Source organism: Tachysurus fulvidraco, chromosome 11 (genome assembly GCF_022655615.1).
Source record: "Tachysurus fulvidraco isolate hzauxx_2018 chromosome 11, HZAU_PFXX_2.0, whole genome shotgun sequence".
Lineage (NCBI taxonomy): Eukaryota > Metazoa > Chordata > Actinopteri > Siluriformes > Bagridae > Tachysurus > Tachysurus fulvidraco.
In genome coordinates, this window is record NC_062528.1 from 9453228 (window position 1) to 9478100 (window position 24873).

The 24873-nt window shown below is 38.7% G+C and overlaps 1 protein-coding gene across 5 annotated transcripts in view; it reads right to left on the bottom strand.

The window, feature by feature from the left end:
• Nucleotides 1-24873, bottom strand: part of sgsm2 (small G protein signaling modulator 2) — a 50713-nt gene that overhangs the window by 8771 nt on the left and 17069 nt on the right. For 2 of the 5 annotated variants that reach the window (XM_027175278.2, XM_027175280.2), the window contains exons 3-12: nucleotides 15462-15630; nucleotides 10940-11107; nucleotides 10772-10839; nucleotides 10476-10624; nucleotides 9639-9773; nucleotides 8862-8986; nucleotides 8691-8758; nucleotides 6476-6639; nucleotides 6176-6305; nucleotides 4854-4988 (exon numbers count right to left, since the gene is read on the bottom strand). In XM_027175278.2, the coding sequence (XP_027031079.1) occupies nucleotides 4854-4988; nucleotides 6176-6305; nucleotides 6476-6639; nucleotides 8691-8758; nucleotides 8862-8986; nucleotides 9639-9773; nucleotides 10476-10624; nucleotides 10772-10839; nucleotides 10940-11107; nucleotides 15462-15630 (1311 nt within the window). The remainder of the gene's footprint in view (nucleotides 1-4853; nucleotides 4989-6175; nucleotides 6306-6475; nucleotides 6640-8690; nucleotides 8759-8861; nucleotides 8987-9638; nucleotides 9774-10475; nucleotides 10625-10771; nucleotides 10840-10939; nucleotides 11108-15461; nucleotides 15631-24873) is intronic. The other 3 variants (XM_027175279.2, XM_027175281.2, XM_027175282.2) reach the window with 3 other exon arrangements.

Genomic DNA, 24873 nt, shown 5'->3' on the forward strand with positions numbered 1-24873 from the left:
AGAGAGAAAAAGATGAATGAATAAGCTATGTGAATCCTTCCCTAGTAACCTTCTGTACAAGATTGCTCCTTTGTGTTTCTTTATGCATCAATCCTGTGTTTTTTTACAAGATCTGAAAAGAACTGCTGATGGCCTGAGCACATTTGAATTAAACTCTGGATTATTTCAGAAATTCAAAGAATAATGATGGCAGTAATGTTGCACTAAAAGAACAGGTTCGCACCTGCTCATACAAGATAGCAATATGTTCTGTTACAAATTACATTTTTTATACATACACACATACATACATACATACATACATACATACATACATACATATACACACACACACACACACATACATACACACTCATACATACATACATACTTACATACATACATACACACACACACACATGCATACACACACATACATACATATATACTGTACATACATACATACACACACACACACACACACACACACACACACACATACATACATACACACACACACACATACATACATACATACATACATACATACACACACACACACACACACACACACACACACACACACACACACACACACACACACATACATACACACATAAACACACACACATACATATACACACACACATATACATACATACACATATACATACACATACACACCCGTACATACACACACACACACACAAACATACACACACATACATACATACACACATACATACATACATACACACACACACACACACACACACACACACATACATACACACATACATACATACATACATACATACATACACACACACACACACATACATACATACATACATATAAAATGGCCTGTCAGCTCAACCATCATAGCAATTAAGTTAGAGACTCATCTATATCAGATCCATGAGATCCTTAAATACAGACACATGGAGGTAAAAGGATTCCTGTGGTAGCATGCATCTGTGAAGGAACAGAAACCAAAAGATAATAAGGCATGAACGATGCAAGGGGGGTGGCCATGCCAGAAGACCTGCCAATCACAGCGTGCCACTGCACGGACAGAGCCAGGCATTTAGAGAGCTACGAGAGGAAGATAGGACATACAGCCACTGCTCCCACCATGCTGGATGCATGAAACCAAATAACAGAGTAGAGAAGAGGACAAGAACAAACCAAAAAAGGGCAACTAAAGAGAGAAAAAATTCATGTCATTAAATGTAAAATGTACTTGAGATAACTAAACCGAAAAAGTTCAACAGTACACACTGAGCAAATGCTCTTCACCTTAATTCTTCAGGCCCGAGCTGGTGACCTGATAACACTATAAGCTTCCTGGTGGGCCAAAAAAAATACAAAAACAAACAAACAAACAAACAAAAACAACAGAAGGACAGAATGTCTGAATTTCACTGCTGGTGGGTCTCTTGTGTGGGCTATGAGAGTTTAAAATGTGCCAACGTTATGGTCAAATAGGTCATTTGTTCACGGAACGATTCACATATCTACCACGCTAGAACCCCACAGGACCAGACTGTTGTAATGAAAGGTGACCGCAGTTTGTGAAGAATTATAGTGAACAGCATTGCAGAAAACTGGCTGAAAACAGGAGGGAGGGAAATAAACATTAACTCAATGATATCAAACTTAACAAAACAGAAAAGTCATAGAAAGGGAAGACATAGATTGGACAAAGCAGCAGAGGTGCACATACTGGTTAAATCATAAATAAATAAAAAGATATTAGTAGGAGAGGTGCAATTTTCCCATGCAGAGTCATCAAACATGTTGCAGTGAAATCAAATGAAAAAGTGGAACCCAAAAATCAGGTGATTCTTCAAAGTCAAGTCAACCAAAAGGAATGCCAAAGGAAAACAGAGCAAATAATTGGGAGCATTGCTGCCTGCCCAACAGTGCAGAGAAGAGGGAACAAGAGAGATAGACTTGCCCTGATTGGGAGGAACATCAGTCTGATCTGCTCTTCCTACTGAACCCACATCCATTCCCTAATATATACTCTGCAACCACTTGGTGACCTTTAACATGTGTGTGTGTAATTAATAAAATCACATTGCTACCGAGTAAGAAATAAAAGAAATCCCCATCAGCACCACCATCAGAAACACTGCATTACTGGGAGAAAAGCCTCTCATTATTATGAGATAATAATAAACAGCATATAAACGTATACTTATTTTTACAACATGGCTACAAATTGATAGATTGGATTTGACAAAGAGTTCAGCTGAGAGAATAAGTCAGAGTTTTACTTTATGCTTGGTTAAAACCACCCTGATGCTGTCATTAATGTATACACTTGTATATAAAGGATTCCCGAGTTCCAGTGTTTATACAGATGCAGAATTTGCAGACTGTTTTATTTCTTGCTGTTTAACTTAAACAACATGGGAAGCTTCATAATTATCATTTTGAGCATGTTAAATGTCTATACGTTGGGTGTGGTGTTAAGCAAAACAGACAGGATTTTATTATAAACTTTGGATCTTTGTGGAATTGAGCAGAGAAGCATGAATTTTCTTCAATACAGGCAATAGTGTTACAGTCAGGTCCCGAAATATTTGGACACGATGATATTGTAGTTGTCTAACACGATATATTGGAGCTGAAATAAAATTTCATGACCATTTGCTCAAAGTACAGACTTTCAACTTAAATGTGGAGATATTTACATCCAGATCAGGTCTTCAAGTCCTGCTGATCCTTGAGGTTTTGCCTTTGCACAACTGGATTCAGTTCAGGTGAGTGACTTTCCCTTCGCACTTTCACTTTACTTTGCCTTACATGGTTTGGATGGGTTATTTTCCAAGAATACATCAGGTCATAGTCCATCTGCACTGCAAAGCAACATCCGATGGGTTTTGAGGCGTTTTGCTGAATATAAGCAGATAACATCACTCTGTACACTATGATACGCCTACCTCCCGCAGGAATGTCTTGATCTGGCTTTTCTTCACTAGGGAAAGGATTCTTCTGTCATCCAGCACAGTTGTTTTCTGTGATCTTCTGGGTGTTTTGGTGTTTCTGATCTCACCATTTTAATTAGTTCATTTCAATTTCAATACACTATAGTAGAAAGCTAAACTAATACTAACGTTGTTAAACGACTTAGTATTTATGGATCTGTATATGGCCCAAGCAATTATAATCAGTGAGAAATAAAAGTATTAACCAATAAATGCTAGAATTTGAGAATCCTTGATAATGTGTGTATAGTAAGGACTATATCTAGATACATTCTAGATACATAGTATTCTTACATTAACATCTTGTCATTGAAACCTATCATGAAGTTAAATTTGACTCATTTACTTTAAAGCATTTGGCAGACACACATATAAAGAGTAACTTATATTTATCTTGTTTATATGACTGGCTGATTGAGGGTTAGGAGCCTTGCTCACAGACTCAGCAGTTGCCCCTCGGTGGTTTTGGCATTTAAACTCACAACCTTCTGCACTAATTCTGTCAACTGCCCCATTTGTCAGAATCCATTAGTTACTCTATACTGCAAAGATGTTGTTTAAGATACAATCTAATAACAAGATGCTTTTCTAGATGTAATGCATGATGTTTTTTGTTAGAATTGAGATCCTTGTAATAAAGATATGCCGATGAGGATCTTATTTCATGTAAGACAGCACAGTGCTTCCGTATACTTGTGTGTGGGTGTGATGCAAAAAGCAGCACTGAAGTGTACTAGAGCTGCACAATGTACCATTTGTTACTTGGTATGACAATATTGGTCTGGCAACCAGAATTATGTAAATAAGCAGCTTTACAAAAGAATATAAATATTTTTACATATTTTAAACTATAAATATAAAAATAAGTCTGGCAACCAGAATTATGTAAATAAGCAGCTTTACAAAAGAATATAAATATTTTTACATATTTTAAACTATAAATATAAAAAATATAAATGATCCTTTATCCTGTATATCGCAGTTTTACCAGTTTAGTTGAAATGTATTATAAAGCATATAATGATCAATATATTAAATAATACAGCAATATAATCACCAATATGCTTATTTTGTAGTAGTAGTAATGTGTTTTCTGTGGCCATGGGGTGACAGTTCTTATGCCAGCAAGACAGTTTAGGTCAGGTTACCCCCAGCAACAGAGGAGTGCAAGGGAAAAAGTGACGGCAGCAAAGGGGGTGGGGGTATTAGAGGGGGAAAACGTGGCACTGATTTGTCTCTCCCTCCCACACACTCATACACTAATTCTCTCTCTCTCTCTCTCTCTCTCTCTCTCTCTCTCTCTCTCTCTCTCTCTCTCTCACCCACACACACACCCACACACACACACACACACGGACACAAAACTGGCCACCAAGACTTGCATTGATACAAGGGTCATCAGAATAATAACATTCATTCTGTTGTTTTTTCCAAATGACAAAATGGCAAAAGGGGCTAAAATATGACAACGTGTGAATCATTCAAAAAAAGGGATGATGACAACATTATGCTGTGTGCAGAAAGCAACTGCATTTGCAACATTCTCCCTCCCTCTTTGCTCTGTAGTGGACTGCTTTGGAGCAACCCGGGCCTCATCATTTGACCTAGCTTTTGTTCTCTGTGTTCTTGTTACCATGGTTACCATGCACACAGGCTTGGCCAATAACACACATGTCCAAGTGATGAAGTTAGACAGACTGGAGCAAATCCAACTGTTCTGACTGATATGATAATACCTGCACTGTTGGACTAGGACTTTTTTTGGGGGGGGGGGTCAGGCAAGCATCCAGAAGCAAGGTAAGATGGCATGCTAAAAGCGAGTGATGGAGAGAGTGGGAAAGAGTGAGTGGGGTGGGGGGTGGCACTTGTGATAAAAACCTTTCATGACATTAGGGTCTGTGAGGTTCCGCGAGCAGATCATTGAGATCATTGCGTGAAGTCTATCTTCCTCCTCCTCATCGTCGTCCAGAGAGGGCGCACGACTGCCTGTGGTGTGGTGGTAGTTTATAGTGACTGCTCGGGCAATAAGAAAACACAGTTTAGCACCCTCCACACTAAAACCACACCACATGTGTGCACATATACAATACATACATACACACACACACCAGATTTACTCATCACTTACCCTCAAGTCCAAGTTAAGTATGAAGTCATGAGCTCTAACAAATCTAACCCAGTGTCTGACTCGGTGGTCTCAATTTCTTTCAAACATTAAAGTGCATTGTGGGTGTTCAGTGCCTGTCGGTGTTTCTAAGTCATCCTCCACATCTATACGGTCATCCTCTTTTTTTCACCCTGTGTATCTATGTTTTCATCTTATATATCTATATTCCTTTATATCTATAACTTTTAGGGTCAGGACCTAAAAAAATACATGGTGTTACCACTGCTGATGATTCAGTCTAGCTAATCAGTGGGACTCTGTGAAACTGCCGTTAACTGCCGAGTCATGTGGTTTGTATATGTATGTTTATTTGCTTAATTAATTCAGACAAATCACGTACCCTATTTTACATATCAGTGCACACAAAATTAGACACAAACCTTTCAGTCCAAACCAAGTCTGCTGTCTGAGGTACATAACAGGCAGAGATGCACTCGCACTTAATCTAACACATTAATCTAACTGCATCTCAGAAGGGCTACTAAATGCTCTCAGTGTGAGATGCATATTAATGTATAAACGCCATTTGGAAATATTGGAATTGGGCAATCAGACAGCCATCAGAAAGCTCTATAATAACCAGAAAATGGACATTCAGTGATAAATTTGTTAATAAATTATATTCTTATTCAATGAAAATACTCATGTCGTAGCAAGTAGATTGTATGGAGGACTAAAGGCTGAGTACACCGGTCCTCAGTCTTTCGAATCAAGTCCAAGCGAGAGTCTTATGTCATAGATATAGTTTAAAATTAAGCCATGTCCTAAAAGTCCAGGACTTCAGTACATTACTAAACACACATTAACACCCTAGCATGATTATTTCTGACTCCTGATGGGATTATCTGAACTTAGATCTGTGTCAGCAGCTCCACAGCAGCTGTAATATATCCAGGGAATAAGAGCATAAAATAAATCAACACTAAGGCCCCAAAATCTGTGGCAGTGGCTTTCCAGGCATAGGTGGAAAGATGGGTGGAGGAACAGATAAATGGCTGAGACAAAAAAGAAAGCAATATCAGAGCTAACTCACTGGAGTCGTAACGGTGTCCTGGGTAAACGATGCGGAACACGTAGTCTGCAGCAACTGGTTCATCATCACTGTCCTGATCTACCAACCGAGCGGTGCTGTTTCTTTTACGCAGCTTGGGGAAGACTTTACCCTACCGGACACATAGCCAAGAGAAAAAAAGGCTAAAGAAGTGCTCTTCTTGAAATTCTAAGAAGTTAATCGATTCAATACATGATGTGAAGGTGCACACACTCTATTTGAGAAACTTCATGTACTGCATCCTAGTGCAATTAATAAAGCAGAATGTACTGAAACACTCACCTTGCCCTTCTGGGACCAGAGTGGGGGCTCCAGTTGCCCCCGGGGTAATAGCCCAGTCTCCAGGCAAGACAAGAAGGCCAGCAGGTGGCCTCCGGGAGGGAAGTGAAGAGGTGGCCGCTGGATCCCATCCTGACTCACCAACACCAGTGTCCCACCACAATCGGCTAAGAGAAGACACGGGGTGTCATATAAATGCAGAGAAGCTTTACTGCTTGAAGAAAGCATAGATAAAGACTTTACAGAAAAAAAGTTCTGTAGGTAAGTAAGTAAGTAGAATGAACAAAATGAACAAAAGCAAGACTGAAACAGAAATATATCTAATTTGCAATGTTTTCAAATACTTTCTTAGGAAAATGATGACTAAATGACTTTTTCCTCTTCTGTAAATCCTTTAATAGAGAGCCATACAACAACGGGTTTCCTTATCAAGGGTTTGAGGTAGATCACCTCTATGAAGCAAGAAAGCTGAACTTTACAGTGAACTCACACCACCTCCTACTGGTAGCCCCGGGTTTAGTACTGTGCTACGCTTCCTGGTCTGCATGACAGATTTCACGTTAATAATTTTCATGTGCACCGTGCTTTGTTTCAGACTAAACTGCCAGTGTGAAAGCCTGCATGAACTGCACTATAATCTGCATGCACATTTCTATGCTATTATTCCAACTGACTTATTATTTTGCTAAATCCTTCACTAGCAAGGCGATATAATTAATTGAGAATTATAGCCACACTGTCTATTTGCAATGACTATGTTCTGAGCGTCAAATAAGAGCGGGTCATCTAACAGGATGGTACATTGGTGCACTGATTCTATAAATTTTTCCATGTCCTTGAGTAGATCTGCTATACCTAGTGGACAGGAAGATTTGGCAACCGCAGCCTGCACTGTTGGGGCTGGCCCTTAGGTATTGTATGAGGCAAGGCCTGAGGACTGTAAGTAATCTAAATACAAGAACCCATAGTACTTTCTAACACTAATTACTCCATTACTCCTAACGCTATTACTCCATGGAGGTTCATAAACCTTTCTGAAAGTGTGAGTTGCCTTGATCCAACCACAACTACCCAAGAACCTGGGATTCAGTATTCAGGGTTTAGTAGGTTAACATCGCCCTTACAATCTCCAAACACCTTTCCAGTGAGGTCAAAGGTGGGGAAACTTTCTCAGGATTTTGAGATTCTTTCACCTGCCAGGGTTCCTTGTCATTCACAACCAGCATTAACGCAGCAAGAACTAGGTAAATAGTTGGTTACACAGGGTTCATGGTACAAAAGTTACATATTACTAGGAATCTCCAATTTTTACTTTATTATTTATTTAACTCATGTGCCAGACACGTCTGTCTAAACAATGTTCTTGCATTGCCAAATGTTTGTGGACACCTGACCAATCACATCCATAAATGCTTGTTGAACATCCCATTATAAAGTCTCATTTGTTGTTATAATGTAAACTCTAGTGTTTTGGGAAGATGTTACTATGGGGATTTGTGCTCATTAAGGCACAAAAACATGACTGACTCACGTCTGGTAAAAAAAAAGTCAGCAGTGCAGTTCATCGCACAGGTACCAAACCACAAGGCTCAGTACATGATCAGGGGCAATGCCATGCTGGAACACGTTTGGACTTTTTAGTTCCAGTAAAGTTGAAAACTTAATACTACAACAGACAAACACATTCTAGAATTTAAACAATTTTGTCAACCAAGCTTTAGCCTTATAATTCATCTCATTGATATGTGGGTGAACCTAGGTGAACTTAGTCCTAACAAACTGTCGGTGAGTGTGTGTTCATGCGATGTTTACATAAACTGAGTATTTTACTGGATTATATACAATGACTATTGTTTTGTGGAGTGATCACACGATTCTTAATATGAAGATACTGCAACAACTGTAATTAAAATTTTATAGGCTCTTTTACTTTACCCCAGTGCTGTAATTAGCACTTTCATAAACAAAGTAAAATCTCTTCATACCGCTCAAATTCGCTAAAAGAAATTTGTCAGAAATTATAATTCTCTGTAGTAAATATTTTAAAGAAATATGCTTCCTAGTCCATTAAGCCCATTGAGTTACAACAATTTTACTATGTAATATAAGTGTTGTTGCATAACAGAATGGATAAGCATCCTGCTTCAGGCACAATTAAGCCAGGTTTAAGGTTGACTGAGTGATTCCAGGATCAAAGAATGAAAACAGAGAGACTTACGCCGTTGGTGACAGTGGATGCAGACAATCTGTCTTAAGGGTACGGTCAGCGCATAGTCCCAATAAATACTGTAAGCGAAGGATCAGTATATGTGTCAGAATCAATTTATGTGACTGCACGGATATACTGCTCGATCAATGAAAGAGAGTGTGTGTGAGTGTGATGTGCTACCTCTTCTCCAGGTCGCAGTCTCCCAGAGTGCCGTTGATTAACTGGTTGGGTGTCCATTTCAGTGTGAGGGTGTCAGCAGACTGATGTAAAGACAGGTAACCCCTCAACACCTCCATGTCCTTCTTCTAAACTCAACAAATAGACGTGTGTTACTTTGAACACTCACATATGAGATGGTGCATGTAATACGAAATAGTAGAAAAAAACGAGACAAGACCTTGCATTTACTAACATACACTTATCTATCCATTTATTTATTTTTTGTACCACTTATTCTACAGGAGATTGTAAACCCACCACATCACACTTACACATGGATCATTTAGAAGAGGAAACCAGAGTACCAAGATGAAACCCCAAATCAAGAAGAACATGCAAGTTCCACAGACACAGGGTGAAGGCAGGAATCGAACCCTCATCCTCAGTGTTGTGAGCCAAACAAACTAACCACTAAGTCTCCATGTGTGTATAATTGCCATATTAAGTAGATGCTGATAATACCTTCATCTACCTTGATCCTGATCTATGTAGCTTTAAATTGGAAAATCTGCTTACTCAAGAGGTTTAAATTCTCTCACAGGTTTTCTGATACAGCACCTTCATTTCAATGTAACATAATTTGATTGTTTGTATACTTTATCATAGGCTTAAAACAATTCCTGACTATACCAGAATGATAAGCACTGCAATCAAAAATTTTTGCACCTGGATTAACTTCTCTAAAGTACTGAATGACATGATTAATCTTTCCTTAGATTAAACACAAAATTTCCTCACCGGCTGAACAAGCACATTGTTCTTTCCATAAAGCAGATGTACGCGAGAGTTCTGATGAAGAGACTCCACGTATTCCCTTGCAGAGGCCGCAAACTTATCCTCGGACATGCTCCCGCTGGACTGTCGCTTACGGATCTGATGTCAGGTAAAGACGAGAGATGAAAAGAAAAAATAATTGTACATAAATTGTATTGCAAAAGTATTCCAGGCCTTGAGGGGGACTGAAACACACATCCAATTCGAAGGATCAATATGCCACTGTTGGGCGCTTGAGCAAAGCCTCTAGCTTTCACTGCACCAGGCGCACCGTATCATGGCTGACCCTACACTCAGGCCCCAACTTCCATTGTTATGTTATGCAAAAAAAGATTTTCACTCTGCTGTAATGTATATGTGACAAATAAAGGCTTCTTAGTGAATATGTTCTCAGTGAATATGTGCTTATCAAAAATATGTCAGAGGGCACTCAAAGCAACAGAACCTAGTTGCTAGTAGATTCTAGTGAAAGCAGGAGGAGTTTCTGAATAGATGGTCCACATAATTGGCAAGCATGTAGAGAAGATTTTTTTATTGTAATTAGTTTTTTTTTCCTCCAATTTACACTGCTGAAGCAACCATATGGAGTTCACTTCTCTGAATATTAGTGACCGTATTGATGCTTCTATTATCTATATACTTTATAATATCTTATTCAGCAACTTTTATCATGATCAAATAGATCAAATCCAGTATTGTCTATTTTATGTTATGTCTATTTGCTCTTCCATGCATCCATACTCGCCATTACTCTCTCTAACCCCCCAATCACCCCCCCCCCACTTGCCCCCACTTTCTCACCCCCAGAGCAGGTCTGCGGCCAGGTGATGCCTCCTGGACTCGATGTGCTCCATGGATCCTGTGCCTCTGAACCAGCTCATTGGCTGAAGGATCTGTCCAGAAGTGATCTGAAGTCTTCAGCTTGGTGTATTCCAGAGCACAAGGCCCAACTAGGGTCAAGATTAAATAAAGGTGGAGATATACAGGTCAGTGAACAACCACAAAACAAAAAAGAGACTATATATATACCAGTCTACAGTTCCACTATAAAAATGAGTTCATAGTGTGTTGCTGAGAATTAAAACATAGAAGCTCACCCAGAAGTGCTGCCAAGATTGGGCCGAATACAGAGTCATGCATCAGGGATTCTTTCTCATAATACTTACTGCAAACACACAGACAGCACAAGGTGATTCGTTTAACTTTATTCAAATGCAGACATGTGCATTAATGGAGTATACATGTTAACGTAAGCTTCATCCTACCTTGAGTTATCTACAATATACTGCACTATTTTGTCCAGGACTTTATCAAAAAGGGCAGTGCGGACCCAGATGTGCTTGATGGCCTGAGCTGAAAGAGGCTGAGGAACTCGGCCTGAAGATGAACCCTGCCTGCGGAGAGGCTCCTGTCCACTTGTGCTCTGGGTTCTTCTGAAAGCAAGATAAAGCCAGAAAATAAAACTCTTAGTTAATCAATATGGCATAATATACAGCCAATCACAATGATAACACAATTATACATCGTTTAAAGACTTTGTATACTATTTTACACACACACACATGCACATACATATATACAAACAACTTGATGGCAAAATTGCAAGCTCGAGGTTCTTTTTTAAACTTCTACTAGTCATAAAACATAACGACTTTCTATGACAGCTGTACGCATGTTTGCACATAAATCAAAGAAGCTTTGGCTGGATGTGTCACGCCACATTACATGTCTTGGTCCCAATCTGTGGTTATTTTTAAAATTGGCAAGTTCCTAAATTTGCTTGATAACAAAACCCTATCACTGTAATTATAACCATGGATGGATGGATGGATGGATGGATGGATGGATGGAGCGTAAAGCCACACAGGACCCACCAGAATGACATTATCTCCAGTATCCCAAAGCCTGAAGGTGGGTTATTTATCTTTTCATGCAATCTTTTGTATTTTTTTCACACACTGTATCCACAGGGGAGAAACAGTGTTCAGCTTGTCGACTGCAGACAAGAAGGGCTAGCAGCAGTCACGACACGCTTATTCACAGCCACTTATACCTGCAAAGCCATTCACCCAGAGATGATAAAATACATATAAATGGATTGTGTCAGCTTGTGTTGAGAGGCTCATCGCAGATCACTGCTTTCTTGGATAAAAAAGTCAGCAATATCAAGTCTTGGACAGCTAGATAGTACACTTGTACTTAAATGTCGTGAACTTAATTTTGAACTATTACAGAAAAAAGTGATGCTTCAGGAAAGACACCACAGTGCTGAGTCTGATTTGTAAGGCTACCAGCACTTTTAGAAATAAAGACGTCAGGCCATGGAGACAGCATGACCTTTACTGACACAAAAAACCAAGAATGTCTTGATGGCACTGTTAGAGGAATCACGATAGACTCTGAAGGGACTAAGAAGGTTTCTAGCCACTACACCAAGCAGGAAATTATAAAGACAGACTTCCAGCATTTGAGCATTTTGGGTACCAACATGATTAAACTCTACAGTGACCTAAGCCAATATTCTATTGATCTTTTCAGCTAAGGCAAGCCCAAAGATGAATGATCCTACTTCTTGCACCACTGCATCTCCCTCATCCCCACAAACCATCATTAGAATCGATCCCAGACCAGATGCCAGTCGAGCTGGGTGCGATCCTACAGGCCATTTTAAGCAAATAAATCCCAGTACTTGAAATGGCTGCTCAAGATATGCATATACGATTGCAATTTACAGTCATATTCTGCACAGAGAGCAATAACACCTTCCCTGACTAGAAAGAATGATGACATTACATAGACCGGTTAATACAGACGGTATGGGCAGCAAACAGATACCATGATTAATGAATGAATGAAAAGAATAAAGACTTATTTCAAATGGGCTCCTTCTCCATATCGATATGTGGATGACAGCAACATCAAGTGTTAGGGATTAGGCCACCACACATCAATGACTAACGTGGGTTTGTTTCGAAGTCAGGCTAACGAGTCATTACAAAAATGGTAAGGTCAATAATTGTTTATCACGATTTAGGTCTGTTTATTGTGCCTGGTTTGTTGTGTCTATGTTCATTGTTGAATTTCTTTGTCATGTCAAACTCCACTGTGGTGATTAACTGCTCATATAAACATTTGTCCTTTTTTTAAGTATTTCAATTTTTACCTAGTCTACTAGTGGCAATATTATCATAAAAACCACTACAATTCTGTGTAATGTTATCAGAGGTAACAGAGTTAAAAACACCAGACACCTAAAGCCAACATTGTCCATTTTATGTCAGACGTGTGGCCTTAAAATAATAATTTGTTTATACTGATTGGAAATCATCAGAATTAAATAAATAAAAAGGGCACATTTGAATAATGTTCTCTTTAGTAATGCTTCTGCATTTTTTCCCCTTTGAAACCATCTGATTTTATTAATCCAAGCCAATATCCAACTCATACTGTTTAGTACAGCTCAGGTCAGGTCTTCCTAAAGATAAAATACATTTACAGCAATTTACAACGTACAAATTACGAACAAGTCCGTTTATTTATGGTGATACATGATGGTATGGTTCACCTGTAAGCACCTTATATCACCCCGAACTTGTCATCTTTGTGATGTGAGAAACACTTGCATAGGGACATGCATTCCCACTGCCATGTAATAGCCAACGGTCCACCTCTCTCTTATCTCTCAGTAACATCCATCTAACATAATTTAAACCCAGAATGGATCAAGCAAATTAGATTTAGTCTGTGCTGTGGGACGGGGCTCCACTGAGCAGCTCCTATCGGCTGATGTGGCCTAATTAGATTTCAGAGCTCCTAGTGCCACTCTAAGAGAAAGATGACAAGCAAATTCAGAAAACAATGACGCTCAAGCATGCCACAAGTGCAATAACCTTCTTGGCATCACAAATCTATTTGACTCTGTGATGTACTTAGTAATAACCTTTTCTTCTGCTTCGAACCAGAGCCTTAATCATTGTCTCACAGATATCCTATAATGAGCAAGTTTGTCCTTTGTTCTACCGATCATGATGCTGTAATGTTGCCATGGCAATTGGAGTAACTGAGCAAATGGGGCCTCAGTGGAGTGGAAAGGAGTACGAGTTGCACTGCAATAAGTCTGTGTGTGGAAGCGTCGCTGAGTGCAAGCTGAAACTCTTTTACACGGTTATACGTACACGCAGAAGGCAAAGGCTGTGTGCGCCACTCCTTTACAATCACCTAGAGATTTCTCCCTTTTCTGCAGAAGCCCTCTGTGCTCCTCGTGCCATATGGGTTTGCTAATGGAGAATTAATGGACAAATAAGAAGCCAAGTGAAGCACTGGTTCATCCACACAAACCATCTCTCACTTCCAGCAGAAAGCTGCAATGGCTGTTTAGGGAGCCACCAAACAGCTCTGTGGTTTTTCTAATTTCTTGCATAGATTTTCAGCCATTAACATTGATTAATATCATGTTGCAACAGCTGGACGTAATGAGTATGGCTATACGGATTGACTGTAAAGACCCAAGTCTAGAAAATACACTTATTATACACATGAGACTGATTCCACAGAAGAGCTTATTCAGTTTGTAATTTCAGATGTTTTAGGAACAAATGAAGAAAACGGCAGCTCAACTCAGAATTCCTACTCAGTTAAGCTGCTGGACTTCTGATCAGAAGGCTGTAAGTTTAAATCCTAGATCTGCCAAGCTGCCATTGCTGGGCCTCAGGTCAATGCTCTTAACCCTCAACTGTTCAGGTGAATAAATAAGATAAATGTAAGTTACTCTGAATATACTGTAGGTGTCTGCCAGATGCCATAGATAAACTTGGAACAGTTTCTTCAACCCAGAGATAAGCAAGTGACATCAAATCAAATGGTTTCTCATAGCATGAACGGTAGAAAAGCAGCACCTCTTACCATTACATAAATCAATCTGTGTATACAAGAAATAGTATCTTTGTTCATTTTGAAGATGGAAACATCTGGTAACAAGATGGAAAAAATCTGGTTGTTGGGTGCGACTATATATATATATATATATATATATATATATATATATATATATATATATATATATATATATATATATATATATATATATATATATATATTCGTATTCAAAAGTTTAGGATTTCATTTTCACAGTTTCACAATTTCATTTTGATCTATCTAAATAACTGAAAGTCACAGTAATATTTCAGTAGTGAAATGTGCAAAATGCATCAAAGCGAAATTAGACAGGTGCATAAATTTGGGCACCTTTGCCATTTTGTTGATTTGAATACCTGTAACTAGTTAGCACTGAATAATTGGAACACACAATTGGTTTGGTGGCTCATTAAGCTGTGAACTTCATAGACAGGTGCATTCAATCAAGAGAAAAGGTATTTAAGGTGGCCAATTGCATGTTGTTGTTCTCTTTAACTCTCCTCTGAAGAGTGGCAACATGGAGGCCTCAAAACAACTCTCAAATGACCTGAAAACAAAGATTGTTCAATGTTATGGTTTAGGGGAAGGCTACAAAAAGTTATAGCAGAGATATAAGCTGTCAGTGTCCACTGTGAGGAATATAGTGAGGAAATGGAAGACCACAGGCACAGTTCTTGTTAAGGCCAGAAGTGGCAGTGGTTCCTAAACTTTTGCATACAACTGTGTGTGTAATATATATATATATATATATATATATATATATATATATATATATATATATATATATATATATATATATATATATACACTGTATTTACTTTGGTAAAAAAAAAAAAAAAGTAAAATTAATGTGAACAAGGTGAAAGCTCAGACCTGGTGATGTCAGCCTGCTGCTGCAGCTGCTCCTGGACCTTACGGCAAACCTCTTCAGCAATGGCGTACACCTTCCCGATCTTGGTGAAGAGGGCAGCAATCTTATCGCTGCGGAGAAAGCCTGCAGCTCTCCGCTTCAGCATGTGGCCCAGGCAAGCTTCAATAGCACCTGAGAGTGGAAAAGAAGAAAGGATGAATTGGCATGGAGGAAGGGAAGAAAGGCAAAGATACAGCATTACATGAATTGAGGTGCAGTGGGTACATTTGCAATTCCAATGTAAATAAGCAGAAAGGTTTTTTTTTTGTTGTTTTGTTTTTTTTTGCAAAATACACCATTGTTTCCTTCAAGACATGGTGTGACACCAGGCGGCTTTGCAGATAGCTGCCCCAGACAGAGAGAAATTATACAAAGCACAAAAGACAATTACTATCTGCAACTTACAGGCTGATGCTGAAGCTATGGTAAATATTTTAGTAGGGGAAACAGGACAAACAATATGTAGTGTTATAGCTGCTGCTTGGCCCTGCAGGGTCTCTACTTAAATGAGTAAATAATCCCAGCTCGGTCTGTAACAGTCCTCAATAACTAATAAACATGCTAATCCAGAGTAGCCATACTTGTTATTAGGACAACGAGTAATCTTGTTAGATTCCCGGAAAAACTAGTGACAGTAATATTAATGATGTTTAATTTGTCTCAAAGGCCACTTGTGAAATTTGCATCTGTTGTGGGAGACAGTGGGAGAAAGTCAGGTTTTTGTCTTCCAACATGACGGATGTTGTTGATATCTTGGAGCAATCAAGGCGCTGGCAGACTGCATAATCGGTTTTATGATGCAAATGGCGCTTTTATTGCTAGCCATGCAGCACTAAAGCTGTCTCTTTAAGATGTTATGCCTCTTATTTTTAACAGATTTCACTTTTCACAGGAAACTACAGGAAAGAAATGTGGTAACTGATCCACATCACACATTTATTCCACTGTAATTTCCAACTAAATACCATTTTCCTGCTCAAACCTATTAGTATTAAGCAATCAGTGGCATCATGGAACATTGTATTTATCTCTGTTTATGTTGGTTGCTACCATGTGCTGCTAGCAATTAACTCCTTGTTACAATGAGAACCTTGCATTCGTTTTAATGACCACGCTCACTGATAATGCTCTGCAGGCTGAGGCCGGCCATCCTCGCCATCTCTATTAAATGCCATTAGACGTTTTTATCTGTTATTTGTATTGTAGGATGATTCTGTAGTATCTTCACTTGATTTTCACATTGAACATGTGCTTTGCTCTGATTTCCATTGTTAATCACTGATCATTTCGTGCCTTCTGTTCATTAAAATAACAATGTACACTATTCACATGTATGTATGTATTGGGGCTTTTTTTTTTTTTTTACAAGAACTAGCAGATTTGCACATTATAGTTCCCACTGCTTGATCGAGATGATGAGTCACCAAATGTGCAGTTATGGGATCTGAGGATTAAAGGTCATTAGAAATCCAAGAGCTTTTAGATATTCATCAGTCTTGCCTGTCTTGTAGATCTGCTGCATGCATTTGGAGGCCAGTAGAGCAACATTACCCCAGAAACAGGCCTCTGTGAAGCCAAATGATCCCTGTAATGCTTCTGGTTTCTCATGACATTTGATCCATCTACAAAATGTGTTTCTTCTCTGTGTCACAATATACAGTTCAGTTCAGAAGGCTTCACAAGGAAAATCACTCAGAAATCACTCTCTCCTCACTGCTTTTTCTGATAAACAAGCAGTCAGCCCTAACCATTGTGCAGATGAATCATCTAAGTGCTAAGCACTTTTTTAAAAAGCATGTTAAAAAAAAAACAAGCACTGTAGGTAATAATAAGGCAGGGATGAGGCATACCCAACAGGACATTGGGTGAGATATACAAGGTGTAAATTGAAACACGTTCATTTCTGTGTTTACATGCTTGGTTGGCTTGCTGGGGTGCATTTGAACACCAATGTTTAAACATATATGCAAAATATGCACATACGCATGCACAAAATCATGCTCTCCTGAGGTTGCTGCATCAAAGCCAATAGTAGGCTGTAAAGAATAAAATGAAATAACTAGAGCTTTTAAAATATGTTTTAAAAAAATACCAGACGGTCAAGTCCCACATTGCACTAGTGGCTTTACAACTGAATACTCTCCACTCAATCAGAGGGAATTAGTACTGTTAAATGCATCTCGAACTTCACATGGGTTTTAATGAGCTGAAGCTGATCGACCATATTAGGCCCGACAAATCCCAGAGCCGAAGTTTCGCAGCTCCGCTTAGGAAATGACAAAAGGGGTCCTAATGGCACACTAATAGCTGAAAGAGCCTTCAATTTATTGAAATCGAGAGAACAGCCACGCTGAGCAAGGAAGGGGGGGAGAGAAGTTGTCTGGACTTGACGTCTCCGTAGTTCAATCTCCTCTGAGCTCATTAGAAGATCTAATTAAGGCGGAGGCACAGATAGCAATGGCTGACAGGAAAGAGTGAACTGAGCATGCAGAGAGATTAAATACACACTGTTCTTTCCAAGCATGCCCTTGGAGGTGATGTATAAGTGTGTTTCTGTGTTTTACATATTTATTTTGCTATACATAAGTTTTGCTAAATTTGAAACAAGTGGATTCACTTACAAAAATAAGCATTGCCAAATTACGGCTCTGGGGTTCATGGTTCAATCTTGACTCTTTCGTAATGTCCCCAGTTAACCTAATTCATATGTTTTGAATGAGAATTATTTTTTGGAGGAGTTTCAGCAATAAAAGGCAATGAAAGGCATTACATACTACCCTGTAGCTCTGTCCTTAAGTGTTTCTCCAGACTAATTCTAGCTGCTAAAATGAAAAACTGAACACTATAATCTTTACATTTCTTAAAGACAAATACACTTGAAATGTACCCTGCAAACCAACCAGTTTCACATCTGAAGCTGCCTGGCTAATAGACTCTGTCATTTTTGTAATGAAGAAAAGTATACACTTAGAGAGTGGCATTGTTATGCTGGAACATGTTTGAGCCCCCTACGTCAAGTGAACTGAAATCTTATTACAACTGCATACAAAGCCTGGGATGGGTTCGCATTTAAGTCTGCTTCCTCTCAAGCTTTCTTCCTCATATCATCTCAGGGAGTTTTTCCTTGCCACTGTTGCCTCTGGCTTTCTTAATTGGGATAAAATTAAATTTAAAATGGTATCATATAGGTTCAAAATTTGTATATTCCCATAAAGCTGCTTTGTGACAATGTCAATTGTTAAAAGCAATATACTAATAGAATTTAATTTAATTGAAATTCATGCTATACAATTAAAGGAATGCCAGTGTATGAGAGTGAAGATATGAGAGTGAAGTTGTCCGAAAACTTTCGATCATACAGTGTAGTTTATTAGGTTATACCTGTTTATGAGCACATTTACACATTTATCCAATCAGCTAATCATCTGGCAGCAGCACAAGAACTTTAGATGATAACATTAAATATCTAATATAAATATAAAACACAGAAAATAGGAGTTTGATTTTAACTGTGGTGTGGGTCAGTTTTTCAGAAACTACTGATCTCTTGGGATATTCATATATACAGTATACAACTCTATACACAGAATAGCCTCAACAGCATGAATCCATGGACCCAATCTGCCTTGTGTCTCCAGTCCACCCTGGTGGGGGTGGTGTAATGGTGTGGGGAATGTTTTCTTGGCACATGCCACTTAATACCAACCAAGCATCGTTTTTATTCCAGTGCTTACCTGTATTGTTGCTGACAGGTTGCCCATCTAATAACGGCTTATTAATTGCAGAATGATAAAGAGCAAATTACAAAGTCTCAAACTGCTTCCATAAACATGAAATAGTGTAAGTTCAGTGTTCTTTAGTGGCTTCCCCATTCACTGGATCTGAAAAGGTAATTTGCAGCATGAATGCACAGGTGACAAACCTGCAGGATTTATGTCATGCAATCATGTTTTAATCCAATATCTTATGAAATCCATGCCAGGAAGAACTGAGGCCCCTCTGCGAACAAAGGCTTGGTCCTACCCAGTATTATTGAGTGTCTGAGACCATCTTACTTTGGGAATTTTAAGTCAGTTAATATTTGTTCGAACAAATAAAAAATACGGAACATAACATTAATCCATCCAAGGAGACTCGGTGCACAAGGCAGGAGACACACTACAGAGATGCCAGTCAACTGACATCACGTGTCTTTAAACTGGAGGAGGAAATTGGAGTACCCACTGAAAACCCCCAAAGCATGGGAAGAAAACGCAAACTCCATAAACAGTGCGGAAACGGTAATCGAACCTCCGACCCCCACCGGTGCAAGGCAAATCACTAAGCCAATCACATTAACAACCCCCCACCCACAGCATATCAATGCGATTCAGGTCAGGACTTTGACTAAGCCACTCCAAAGTCTTCATTTTGTTTTTCTTCAGCCATACAGAGATGGACTTCCTGGTGTGTTTTGGATAATTGTCCTGCTGCAGAACCCAAGTTCGCTTCAGCTTGAGGTCACGAACAGATGGCCACACATTGTCCTTCAGGATCTTTTGGCAGACAGCAGAATTCATGGTTCCATTTATCACAGCAAGTCTTCCAGGTCCTGTAGCAGCAAAACAGCCCCAGACCATCACACTAACACCGCCATATTTTACTGTTGGTATTATGTTCTTTTTCTGAAATGCAGTGTCACTTTTACACCAGATGTAATGGGACACACCTTCCAACTTTTGTCTCGTCAGTCCACAGAGTATTTTCCCAAAAGTCTTGGGGATAATCAAGATGTTTCTGGCAAAACTGAGGTGAGCCATTATGTTCTTTTTGCTCAGCAGTGGTTTTCGTCTTAGAACTCTGCCATGCAGGCCATTTTTGCCCGGTCTCTTTCTTATAGTGGAGTCATAAACAATGACTTTAACTAAGGCAAGTGAGGCCTGCAGATCTTTGGATGTTGTTGTGGGGTCTTTTGTGACATCTTGGATGAGTTGTCACTGCGCTCTTGGAGTAATTTTGGTCGACCAGACACTCCTGGCAAGGTTCACCACTGTTCCATGTTTTCACCATTTGTGGATAATGGCTTTCACTGTGGTTCACTGGAGTCCCAAAGCTTTAGAAATGGCTTTATAACCTTTTCCAGACTGAGTTACTTTCTTTCTCATATGTTCCTGAATTTCTTTGGATCTCGGCATGATGTGTAGCTTTTGTGGATCTTTTGGTCTACTTCACTTTGTCAGTCAGGTCTTGTGATTTTTTGATTGATAAACCACAGTAAAGTTAGGTTTTAACAGGGGGTGCAAAGACTTTTTTCACACAATTTAAATTTAAAACTTTTTTCACACAATTAAAAAATATTTGATGATCTGAGACATTAAAGAGTGAACAACGTGCAAAAAAATTAAAAATCAGGAAGGGGGCCAACACTTTTTCACACCAATGTAAATGATTAATTTTAATGTGTAATATTCTTTAAATATCTATTCTATGTAAGTGCATATGATTTATAACCTGAAATGAAATAACCATTTACTGTAAGAAACAGATGTCTAGTGATGATCTAGTGATCCGCGACTATAATCGGTACTCGTAATCACTCATGGAGGAGCTTGGAGTCGAGTGAGTGTGTGTCTGTGTGACATCTGTGCCTTTGTTGGGAGGAGCCACCTGTGAATGTGCTGCCAAGCTGGAGATGTGACTCACTGTAATTGACAGTAATGAACTGCGTAACAGAAGCACCAGGCAGCTGTACGCTGTGTGGGAGGGAAAGAGAGGAAAAACAGGAGAGAAGAAAAGCAAGAGCACGAGGTGGAAGGTTTGGGTAAAAGGGGTGAAGAAATGTTTTAAACAATCAAGCAGAGATTGAGAGCCTAAGAATTGTGTCAGAAGCCTGATACAGAAGCCTAACACTCAGCTCCGATTGTACTAAAGAATGGTTGGTGATATATGCTTCAATGACACCCACACTATTTATGCAGTGTTTATTACGTTCCAGTGGAGATGTTAAAGCCAGCTAATGTTAACTAACCAAGACACTTCATTTTACTATTTATTTGTTTGCTGCCACAGAATTAGAAAACTAGTAACTCGAAAAAACTAACCTTACTTAACCCATTATACTATTACACTGGCATTCGGATAAATCGACTTAACAGCCATCGGTATAAATGTAACACCGTCATTTTTTAGAGGCTTATAAATAAGCACTTGGAGCATGGTTTTGATATCACTATTTTGAAGATTTAAACATTTGAATATTTGTGTGATTAACATTGTGTGAACTTTTCTATAAATATATTGACCCTACTAAGCTAGGTAAAAACAGAAATAAACAATATATATTGCCCCTAAAAGGCAAGGTAAAAGCAAAAATACACTAAAAAAACAACAAATTCTTAAAACTCTGAGTGTCTACTTTCATATAAGTCATTAAGCATCATTGTAGAGTGTGACATGACACCACAAAAAAACCCACAAATGGCTTGCAGCTCCTATATTTCGTTTCTCTGCTTTATATTTTTAAATGTATTTGAAACATTTCTTTGCTTCTTTATTTTGGCACAAAATGCTGACTTAGTAAATCTGTGGCCACTGAATCATCAGTCATATGGTCTGTTTAAAAAGGCTTTATTTTTAACCAGCACATATTAGAATTTTGTTTCTAATGTCTGCATTATGACTCATAACATTTAGAAGGGGTAAAAAATTTGGATTTTGAAAAACTACACGTCAGATCTTCCATTGTACTAAAGAAAATACACATGAAACCCAACCATTTCCAATGTGATTCTAGCCATATTTGTTTGTAGGGGTCAATTTACATTGGACTGCAGAACATGTGGCTAAGTCTGCACAGTCTAATCCGATTTAATTGTGGGACTTATTTATTTTTATTTTTTTGTTATTTCTTGTACAACACTTCTTGACACCAAAAACAAGAAAAAGAACAAGTGTTCAGAGCAGGTCAGGAGAGTATGTGGATCCAAAAAATAATAAACATTAGCACTAGCTAACACTAGCGAATTAGCTTTCACCTTCACCCTGCACTACTCTTTGAACATAAGCCTCTGAAAAATAGTTCAACGAAAACTTCACCCTGAAATATGCTCATATTGAATTATTGAACATGATTTCCATAATGATTCTACTGTTAATTGATTAGATGGTGCTGTATTTATGTTTTTCCTGTGAGAGGTTAGTGCTTGTCTGCTACCATGATTTTTACAGAAGTTTTCATTTTTCATTTTGAATGAAAATCAAATGGTTAGATTGAATATAAACAACAATCAGCAGATTCTTTTCCTCCTCACCGTGTTCCAGTGACATTCAACAGCACATTGTATTGTTTTCTTAAATCTTGGTTATGTTTTTTATGCCTCACTGTACTGTACTGTAATGTTCTGTGTACACTTTTTCTCCAGCACAAAATAATTCCTCGTATTAGTGAGCTTACTCTGCAATGAAGCTCATTCGATTATATATACAAGTTATATTATGATTGCGTTGATGAATAAATTAACTTGAAGTGTGAAGCTGTGCACAGATGAGGAAGTGACATGGCTGAACAGAAAAGGGCTTAAGTGCTGCTGCAAGGGATATTTCTTACTGTTCCTCACATGTAAAATAAATCTCCCAGTGGAAGATCACAAAGTAATTAGAAACATCGATTTGTTGTTAAGTTGTTCAGTTTGTTTTTTTTTTTCCTTACTACGGTCTCAATATGAAACTGATCACTTTTTGCAATGTGCAATCCAGACACAACAAATGAGATTAAAAAAAATCATGTTTGCTTAGATGTGTGTACCAAGCCCATGAGGATATTTCTGAGTAGTGAGCATGAGTGGGCAAGCTACAATTAAACCCACTGTGAGCACTGGTACACGGCAGAGTGACTAGAGCCACTGGGGCTGCTGCAGTTTAATTAGCAGAGGATAACCTAGATGAGTCAGCCACTCGGAATCTCTGTGTAATTAGATCCAAACATCGAGAGGTCATAAACATGTATTCACAGGTTGACTGTGAGGGATTTTTTTGCGTTAGTGTTCAGACCCCCTGCAGGAGCTGCTCAGGAAAAAGTGCCTTACAACACTGAGTCAAGAAGTGTACAGCATACAGTGTTGGCTGACACTGGATGCAAAAATGTAAATTTCCTGGTCACAAAATTGGAAAAAAAAAAGCCAGAGGAACAGAGTCAGAGGAGCTTGAGAAGAGAGTGGGAGAAGAGCTTAATGACTCATCCATCTCATACCACACCCTCCGGCAGATTGGGACCAGAGAGCAAGCTGAAAAGCCGCTCAGGTCAAGAGCTTGACCGTGAAGACAGGATGAAAATGAGGTGAAGTCAAGAGTCAACTGCCTTTTGTGCAATAGTAGAATAAGACTTGTGACACTGAAAACAAATCTGCCATTGAAATAGTACAGTAAGTGCTTTAATGTCATATAAAGTGAGCCCACAACCACTTTTCCCAACACCCCAAATAATATCTGACAGCTAAAATGAAGGGTTGAGGAAATTTTTCAAGCAGTTATTCCGCACCCCTGCTATTTCTGCCGTGAGAAATTTATCCAAGAGAGCAACACCTTTAATAATAGCAGCAGGATGTCGTCACTGGTAGAAGCTTGGAGGATGAGTGTGTTAAAGCATGCCATTCCCTTTCCTCACACTCACTTCAAACAAAGTGAAACGGTGGGTTACTATGATTATGTATGGACGGGTAAATAATTTCCATTCATGCTGAAGAACAAATAAGTACTCAAGGTGAAAAGCTGATATAACAGACAAGTCCAGATAAATGTCAGTCCAGATACCAGAGATCAAGGAACCAAAACCTCTTAATATTTATTTGTTTGTTTTTTTGCTCTCTGCTTTTTCCCCTAGTCTTCTAGGTCTACACATCACAGTGATATGATTAAATATAAATTTTCTCTGGATTGTATAATTTTATGATTGTTTGGACTCATAAGCTCAGGTTTCTTTCACACAGAATTTCTTACTAACGTCCCTTTGTGCATTTACGGGGTTTTTTGTTTTTTTTTTACTATTTTTTTTGCATTAATCATTCAAACATCAACATTTTGGATCTCGTTGTGAAGGAACACCTGTGAACCAGGGGCCGAACCCTTAAGAGAAGACTTTTCACAGTGTTGTCAGTACAAACACTTGCTTCACAAAAGCTAAGCTAATTACCTAAGCTCACATACCACTCCATATATCATAAAGGCAATATATTTCCTCTGCTGACTATAATAAGCGTTTCCCAGCATTCACACAATTACTAACTAATCACATGGATGGAACAATCACACACCAGTCCAGTGTTTTTTTTGAAGAGGTTCTCTGGATGCTTCAGATTCAAATCCAGATTTCCCATGTGTACTATGATGTATTCCCTTTAA